The sequence below is a fragment of the Acipenser ruthenus genome, chromosome 1, assembly GCF_902713425.1.
Source record: "Acipenser ruthenus chromosome 1, fAciRut3.2 maternal haplotype, whole genome shotgun sequence".
NCBI lineage: Eukaryota > Metazoa > Chordata > Actinopteri > Acipenseriformes > Acipenseridae > Acipenser > Acipenser ruthenus.
This window is the reverse complement of record NC_081189.1, coordinates 45,668,151-45,677,909: the sequence shown is the minus strand read 5'-3', so window position 1 is coordinate 45,677,909 and position 9,759 is coordinate 45,668,151. Positions and strand designations below refer to the sequence as shown.

The 9,759-nt window shown below is 36.7% G+C and overlaps 1 protein-coding gene across 4 annotated transcripts in view; it reads right to left on the bottom strand.

The window, feature by feature from the left end:
• Positions 1–1,097: 1,097 nt before the first annotated feature.
• trpm3 (transient receptor potential cation channel, subfamily M, member 3) overlaps positions 1,098–9,759 on the bottom strand; it is a 356,841-nt gene continuing 348,179 nt past the window's right edge. For all 4 annotated transcript variants that reach the window (XM_059025700.1, XM_059025701.1, XM_059025706.1 and 1 more), the window contains exon 25: positions 1,098–9,308. In XM_059025700.1, coding sequence (XP_058881683.1) covers positions 7,889–9,308 — 1,420 coding nt within the window. In that variant the 3' untranslated portion in view covers positions 1,098–7,888. The remainder of the gene's footprint in view (positions 9,309–9,759) is intronic.

The following is a 9,759-nucleotide window of genomic DNA, read 5'->3' as shown; positions in this document are numbered from 1 at the left end:
CCTCCTTTTTTTAAGTGGCAGCTACCTGTAAGCCACAGATACCTTTCATAATTTGAGTTCTGAAAGTGCTGAGTATATCCTTTCCCTTCCTATAATTAGATGTTGTAAAGGTATTTGTATTTATCAATGTATATTTATAAGCAATATCGTGCGAAATCCAGCTATCCTCCTAACTGTAGTGCTAACCAAGGAATATTAATGTTTTGGGGTTGCTCACTAATGATTGGTCAGCTGTCAGAGCTTTGACTTTCCCATTGGTTGTTAAAAAGGGCCTTCAAGTGAGGCTGAGAATACCCTGGGAGATTTATGGCCCACCTCTGCTCACTCCTGATTGGTCGCCTGTCTAAAAAAAAGGACATTCTTCGACTCGCCTACAGGTTAAACTCACTCAAGACCTTCAACTGAAACGGAGAATACTCTCAACTGTTTTTTTTTTTTTTTAGCATCTGGTCGTTGTTTTAGACTTATGTGGCGGAAATGCAGATCTTTTATTGGCTGATCACATCCCCTTCAGGAAACCCCTAGACTCTTAAAAAACCCTGTAAGTCTTCTTGGATAAAGACGTCAGACAAATGAACAAATAATAATTAGAGTAGTATGCTTCATAGTATAAGCAAGCACACTGTATGCAAGTGAGTGAGGCAACGTAATGTCATTTGACTGACGGTTTACTTGGCACTGTCTGGTCAGCTGAGAATACCTTGAAGGTCCTAACAGCATGCCAGTGGTACACACTATACTATGGTTCAGTGAATTACCCACATGAAAAAAGTGCAAATATTCAGAGCAAGACTTACCATTTGCATTATGTTGTTTGTTTAGCACACCTTTACCCACACCTCTACATTGGCGGTCACTGCAACAGTATCATTTTGTGGACCAACTAACAAACATCAATTTAGTATTTAAATTTAAAAATAAAACCACTTATTTGAGTGATGCAATATTTGTCAACGTATGGCTTTCCAGTATACTTAACATCTACACCTGTGGATAAAGTGTATTACAGTATTGTGTAAATGATAGATATACTTTTTGGAATAAGGCTGACTATAAAGTGAATAAAAAGTAGATTTTACAAAAGCAAAATATTATTAACTTTATTCTTGAGTTGCTCAACCAAATGTAACAGAAAACCATAGCTCAGCAGAAATCAATACATGCTGTATGTACAGATGCATGCTTGGCAATTCTCCAGATACAGATAACATACCACAGGTTAACAAAAGTTGAAAGTGGGGGCCACAGTTGAGTAAATTCTGAATCTGGTACAACATGATAGTCTCATTTTTTAACAAAGGTTTTATTTATATTACTTTAAAAAAAAAAATGAACACAACATTTTTTTATTATTATTTCAAGTACAATGAAGGAGGATTTAAAAATATCTTCATTATCCGAGTGAAATGCATTTACTTCAACATCATTATTAATAACATTATGAACAGAATCTCATGCAACGTGACACACTTATAATAGAGCAAGGGGGAGGTTTTGTAAATTGAACACAGATTAGTTTAAAAAAAGCTATGCAAGAAATGAAAGAGCTGTAATGCTAATTGTCTGACATCAATAATTGAAGTGGTGCTAAATTTATATTCAACAGAGATATCTACTACTTACTACTTACACATGTAAGGCAATGGCAAGACAATGAGTAATTAGTTAGCAGGGGACAGCATGACAAAATTGGACCGCATTTACAAGCCACCGTAACTACACTTTAAAATAATTGACAAATTTACTACTTAAAGTAACATTACTTGGTTTTAAAAGTATATACAGCCAGTTTATAGAGCGTACCTGGGCACCATTTTGTCTGGCCAACATATATAAAAATATGACTGAGAGGTGTAAATTGGACAATTGTACAAGGTAGCAGCATGATGTATAGCCAGTCATGGAATCTTAAAATGCAACTTATACTTAGCTAACATAACTACAAGAAGTTATGTGGTTATCATGTTCACAGTTCTGTTACTGATGCATTTTAAAGTGTTTTCTTGTTACTTCAATTACAGGTCAGAATATGAACCATGTCAAACATTTACATAAGTTTCCCTAATTAAAAAATCCATGTATTAGTAATTGTAACATTAATAACAGCATCCACTGTACATTCAACTGCTGTTGAATACCTTGGGAAAAATCATTTATAACATTCATTTTTGCCCTACCTCTCACCTCTACTACTTTTCATACCAGTATCAAAATTATTATTATTATTAATATTATTTAATTACTGATTTATTTATTTTAAAAGGGACCGTAATAAAGAGCTTTTGATCTAAAACATGTGTCTAACTCTTACACAGAATGCATTATAACCTCATTAAAGAACTGCATGCATTATCAGACCCAAACTAATGTGTGATTTCTGGAAGATAATTGTCTTTAGTTAAAACTACACTATTATTGCAAAAGCTTGTGTGCTTTGACTCAGTACTAGCATACAAGTGTTTACCAACCATATTAAACTTGACAATATTTATATATATATATATATTTCACAAAACTGTATGGTATATTAAAATATTTATAAAATACTGTACACTGTTTGAAGTTTAAGCATATAATATTTGCTGACAACCACCCACGCGTTACCAATGTTTGGTATCAACATTAAACCATACTTTGTGGTTCTGTAGTAATGTTGCTCACCTTTCATGCTTCTTACATATTTTCACACATTACTTTCAACATCAAATACAACTGACACAACAGTTTTTTAGATACCATTTATAGTGATTTTGGAATGTTTCTATACTAAGCTATTTTTTGAACAAAAGAACCTGAAACTAACCACTGTTGAAGGATATAGAGGGAACTCCGCTTACCAGCTCAGTATGTTTGAAACAATGTTCAAGTGCACAGATGTATGCAATGCTTGTAAGGTAGTAGGCATGTCGCTTCAATGGAATGCACTATTTCATGCCTATAGAATGAAGCACGTATAAACTAAAACACTTGTCTCAAAGGAGGAGGTAATAGACCATCACTCACAAAAGTCAAAGGTCCTGGTGGAGTAATGACAACAAAGTTGAGCTACAAGTGGTTGATAATTAGTTGATTGGAGGAGTAGTCAATAATATACTAGTTGACTTTGGCATCATTTGAGTTTCCTGTTTTTTTAAACGCTGCAACCTGCACTATCCTTTTCCAAACAGCTTAGAAGTCGACTATGAATAAACAAATAGCTAGTATCATGTCCCTATGTTATAACAATACCTGTAAGATGTATTGGACCTTGCTGTGCTGCTTCCTATCTTCCTGGATTACTTGGAATAACTTTCAGTAATGTTTCGGCATTATGAAATGCTTCGGACAACTCTGATCTATGCCAAAGCTTGGTGGTATGCTAATATGTTTTGCTGCAGTCCTGGTATATGTATAGACTAGACATTATCAGTTATATTTTATTTTAGCCTATAGCTATCCTTTTATTCTCATGTGGTCAGGACCACAGGTCTTGAAAACAGACAATTTGTTGATTTTTATAACTAGCAGGAGGTGGGTTTCTCTAAAAGGATTTGCTCAGTTAACCCAGCAGGAGGTGGGTTTCTCTATAATGGGAAAACGAGAGAACAGTAAAACACAGCTCAAAAACTTTTCCAGTTAAGGTAAAATTGTTTATAATTGAAATGTACAAGTCTATGGAGATTAAACTATGATACTGTATCTTTAAGAAGTTTGTACCCTCACATATTTAAATGATCAGCTTCTGTTTCTATAAAATAGTCAGCTATCTATTAACTCATTGGTTACTGTTTGACTATTAGTACCAGCTAGTCAACTAAAGGCAGTTTGCATATGCAATAGATAAAGGAGGTACAAAGGGCAAAATACATAAATCAGACAGGGCTCCTTACAAAGGGTGGATATATTGTTCCCCAAAGTCGAATTCATTTTGTTCAAAATAAAGTTCTTAACACATAAGCAACCGAGAATTACATTTCCAATGATTATGTATTGCATGTCCACATAGAGGACTCAACTGGGCTCTGCTTAAGGGACAGGAGATGACTGCTAGGTGTGTTTAATTTAGGTTTGGGGGAAAGATTGTTTTGTCTAAACTAATACCAGGTCCAAAGTATTCGGGAAACAGTTGATGTGGGCAGGAAGAAGTAACAGAGAACCACTCTGCCCCAACAGTAAGTTTGGAAGACCATGCAGAAAAAATGCAAATTACACTTCTCCATTTTTCTTTAAAAAAAAAACAAAAACAAAAAAAAACAGCCACTTACATATATCTATCTGTTATTTAAAAATCAAAATTAATTTTAGATATAATAAAACACTTTTACACTAGAAATGCTATGGAATGTTGGAACTTTTGCTTTTGCAAGATATGTTCTGTTCAGTGCTTAAAACGGCTGAAAATGCTAGGCCCGGATTCATTTTTAATTCTGCACTTTTTAGAAATAACTTAGGTGTGTGCACCTATAATGTGGAATATTACCCTAACTCACAAAGAAATACTATATACATGTACACTAGAATCTAGCGCCATAGTGCCAAATTTGCACCCCTGATATGTTAGGTCACGCTTTAAAATTGTTTTGCCAAATAAAAATAAAACAGTCCTCCTGGCCAAGTCAGGACACCTTTCCTTGGTGACTCTTAAATATACCCTGCCATGGAGACCTGGCAGTCTTTACAGGCTTTAGTTTTTTGCGGTTCAACGGTTTCTTGTGAAAGAATAAAAATAATTAATAAGAAACCTCAAAAAGCACTCAATGCCCCAAACCCCCATGTTATTGACCTCTTTTAAGCACTCTTTGCTTTTGGCAAAGTATTTTATTGTAAACATTATATTATATATCTGGTCACTTTTATTGTTTTAGCAAATTGTTTTATCGTCAATGTAATGTTTACTGGAATTGAAAAAAGAGTGAGTAGGCTTGTTGTCACTGTCAATTCTTCTGTAGATTTAATCATTTCGTCAGCGTGCTCACTATTCCATTTGTGGAGCAGCTAGTTCCCTTTTACTGATGTTTTATTTAATACATTTTTAAAATATATATATATTTTAAAATAGTTGTGCACTTGTGGTCATTAAATACATGGTTGATTGCACTACATTCACATCTCTACTATGGGGGTAGCCTGATGAAGATTATAAACTACAGTACTCTGAAAGTGTATTGCCCAGTGAACATCCAGATATACAGAATTGTATGGAATGATATTGTTCCAAATTCCAACTGAGTAATGGCTTAAATTTGATTTTATGTGGGATGAGCGAGTATAGTGGATTTATAGAGGATTATAAAGAAAATATGCAACTTGTGGCAGGAATGAAATATCACATTTAGAACTCTTCTGCTGCCATTATGTATCTTGAAATAAGTTACCAGTGTTGTTATTATTTATATTTCTAGAGGGCCAGAGATGTATAATATTCAGCAGATATGGGACTATGAAACTGTAGGTTAATGACTACTGAATGTAACAGGGTTTGTAAATTAATGTGTATGTTCAATGTAGTTTTAAAGTAAATATGGTTAAAATCAACCCCTTCTATACCAGATGTTATATCAATTTGTACACATATACCTGTAAAATAATTCAAATATATTGTAGAAAGTGTCTTTCATGCATGCATTTAAAGGCACTACGGAGGGGCTAAAAATACAACAGGAGTAGGCCCGGTCACAAAAGTGCTTGGTCTGTTTTAAAAATAATACAATATTCATTACGTGCTCTTCTTTTAACAAACAGTAATTTCATAATACTTTAAACAACTAATTGGTATGAGAAATTAATTTTGTAAAATTTTCTGTTCCAGTCATCACAAGCCGGTGATTTTTTGAAACTGAGAAATTCAATGCATTCATGTGGCCTTAAGAGAGCTCTTAGATTCATGTATATATTCAAAGTACATCAGGTACTTCAAGAAAACCAATACAAAATTGCTTTAAAGTCCTTACATCCACTAGAGTGTTACAGAAGAACAAGCTACTGATTAAACATTGTTCTTGAAATATAGATTCCGAGAGCTCCTCTTAAGGACAAAGGGATGCTTTAAACTTCTGAGTTTAAAAACATCCCAGGATGTGATGACTGAAACTAATTCAAAGTGCATCCAAATAACAAGAACAATATGTTAGTTACGATATTTCATACCTTTAAAGATGTACAGTACAGCTGACCCTGTGTCTTGTATGCTACTTTGGGTTTATGTCCCTTAGTAACTGCAAAGCACAAAGCACAAATCACTCACAAGAAGAACTGTAATTATCAACTTGTGGTACCTGCAAGCTAAGGATTCCTCACCTACAGGGAGCCACAATAAAATCAATTCAGGATAACATTAAGATATTGATCAGTAACTTGGCATCAGGTGATGTCAGAAAGGGCAAGGATACTTTTTATTCTGAAATGCTGACTTAATAAAGGAAAAACAATAGTAAGATGAATCATACTGTTATCCAGGGAGTTCTTAATTCCAAAGAGGCCCAAAGTGAAGTTATACTTTTGGCCCTGTGAGCAGTGTTAGACCCTTTGAGATAATACATTTGAATGAATAAATAAATAAATAAATAAATAAATAAATACATTTGGAATTTACCCATCCATACTTTAAGGCTGTGTTCACACTGGATCCGTTTAGAGGGTTTGGTCCGCACTTGGTGTGGTGTGAACAACAAAGTCTGCTTGGGAAGCGAACCGTACCAAGTCCACCTAAAGAGGTTGTGTTGATCCGTTTGGCAACCGCACCGAGTCTGGTTCGCTTGATAAACCAAATGTCAATGTGAACAACTGCTGGACTTTTGCACATAGGAAACGAACTATACAAGGTAACCTGACTCAGAAGTAAACATTTTGCTCGTTGTTTAGTTCATATTCTGAGGAAACAAGTAGAGAAAAAAACTAAAATATATCGGGAAACTACATTAGGGTTGCCAGCCATCCTGGGAAAACTGGGATTGTCACAGTTTTCAACACTCATTTTTGGTTTTTTTTTAAAGTACAAAACTGTACCGTTGTTCTCAGCAAGTTAATAGCAGAGTAATGTAGGTTGTGTGTCATCCAAAAATAAAATAAACAATTTTCTGGATTTTTAAATCTGTCTTTTTGTACATTTAACATGTTTTGACAAGATGACAGTGTAAAGAAAACAACGATTTGTTATGATCTGCAATTAATTCACCCGCTGTTTAATTTGTAAACTATCATTGTTATTATATACTGGTATTTAACGGCTTCAGAGTTGCTACGGTGACAGTGAATTGAAGAAAAAAGAAGTTCCAGTTTTTCACTCTGGAAATCTGGTAACCCTAAACTACATGGACAGTATGAATAATTTAAGCTCTGATAGAAATTTGGTCAGACACCAAAATCCAAGCCAAACTGGACAATGCTCACAAAAATAATCAAATATATTCAATCTTTTCTCAAATTACTTTGTTTAATGCCGACATTAGGAGAACCGTGCAGAATTGTGTAAACTGAGTTCTATACTGTAGACATTCAAGAAATCTATTCATTAAATTAGCAAAGTCCTCCCCAGTGCTTTTTTCCACAGCAATATGTAAAACATGCTATATTAAAAACCGGAGCAATATATCAATAGCTGCCATCTTTCAATATACCTTGCAGGATATTGTAAACATCCGGTTCACACACCATTTAAACAAGCCGAGTGCACATGCAAACTGCATTGTGAACACAAAAGAGAAGTGTGAACAGCAAGCACATTGATACGATGTTTCAAACTAAACAAACCAGACGAGTCCACTTGAAACTGACCCACTGTGAATGCAGCCTTAGAGCACCATTGATAAAAAGTATTTGATGACACATCAAGCTAATACACCTAAAGAGTAGATATCACATTATTTAATCCCATATTGCAGAATTAGAGAGCATGTAAGGAAGCACTCAGTTATGCAAAATTCTGCCTACTGTCAAAACTACGGAAGGCTGACATCTTTGTCAGCTTTCTCATTGACAAACTGTCTGTCTTCCCTTCTGGCTTTGCTGACTTGCTCCTCAGGAAGGGATTTCGGGAGTTTCTTTGCCTGTCCAGTTTATCACTGATAGAAAAGCTTTTCTTTGTGTGTGTGTTCATCCCATGTGGATCTTCTATTGAGCAGCTATTTACTCGCTCCAGCCTGGACAGGGTCCCGGTTACAGAAGTTCCCTGGCAGCCCAATAGAATCCTTTTCTTGGGGTCACCTTCAGTGTCCTCAGTGTCTGAACCTGGATGAGTTAACTCTGCTTCCCTCTCTGGGTGAGAAATACCCATATCTTCGGGTTTCTCGCAGAAAGACCCGCCAGGGGAGGCAGAGCGCTCTGCACAGCTCTGAGAAGTAGAGACACACCGGGTGTCTATACAGTCAGTAATACTGGTGTACTCTGCCGCTTTGACCTGAACGCTAATGCCACCGTAATATCCTCTTGTAGGAGTGAACATTAAACTGTGGGATTTCACCATTGACATGTCATCAAGGTAGACTGGAGATGCAGAAAGGTACCGGCTACTTTTCGACCGCTCTAGGTGTTGGGGTGGATCTAAGTTCCACTGCTGCTGACTCTCTGTGGCATGGGAAGAACCAGAGATGCACATTGAAAGGTCCAACGCAGCACTATCTTCAAAGATCTCAGTCCCCTCAGAGCATTTGTCAGCTGCTGTGCTGTAGCTCTGGCTTCCCAAAACTGCAGCCATGATTTCTGAGTGCAAAGATGGATCCCTATTAATTGAGACCTTCATTGCGCCCTCCTCAGTTTCTTGTGTGGGGTGGAACTCATCTGAAGATGAGACATAAATGTCTATGCAAGAAGAAGGCCTTTTGGAGTCATGGGTGACAGCCAACGTGTTTATAGGCAGTGGTATCTGCCTTGGTTCTTTCTGAGCAGCTATTGACTGTGAGCTGTTAGCTCTGTGTAAGCTTAAGGATCTCTCTTTAAAAGAGCCTATTTTCTCCACCCGGCTCCTGTCTTTCGTGCCCACAGCATAGAACGAGTGGCTTCTCATGCGAGGCATGATAGTGGGTGAGGTGGGAGACATGGATTCCTCTCCGGTTTGTTCAATGGTTTCCTGGATTTTGTAGGAATTCCCTTCTTGGCTGTTGAAGCTGCTCTGTCTGATAATGTAGGCAGTGTCAGTGCAATCTGAGGAAGTTCTTGACCTTGTCTTGTTGATTTCACCTCTTTCGACACCAGCCACTTTTTCCAGGGCTGTTGCCATGCGCCCAATTATCTCCTCCATTTGAGCGAGCCGTGTGTCCACCGTCTGAAGGGAGGCCTTCATAAAGTGTTCACGTTCGTTGACCTCTTCCAAACGCATGGCCATGTTCTCAACTCTGAAAACAAAATACAATAATAATAAAACCCACACAAGTATGAAATATTTAGCATTGCTTCCTTTCTGAGCTGTGGAAAAACGTCAGTGTCGGTTGCAGGAGACATCTATTTGCCAAAAATAGGAAACAAAACATCCAGAATAAACATGTAAAAATGTAAAGTGAATTACAAAAACAAAACATAACCTTGTATTTGTTGTCCACAGTCGTTCTCCAGTTAATGGTTAAATTAATAAAATAAGCCCTTCAGTTGGGATGTAATCATGTGGGTTTCTTAACTCTTGTCTCCCCACTGTCTTCTTGCAAAGTTTGGAACGTAGCACCTACTTGCTACATAAATGAAAAAGACTCATACAGTGCAGGTTCGCGTCCTGGCTGTGCGAAGTCGCTGGTCTTCGCTGGGGATTCCAAAGGGAGTATCGCATTGGCTCTGGTGGTCCCGTGGGTTAGA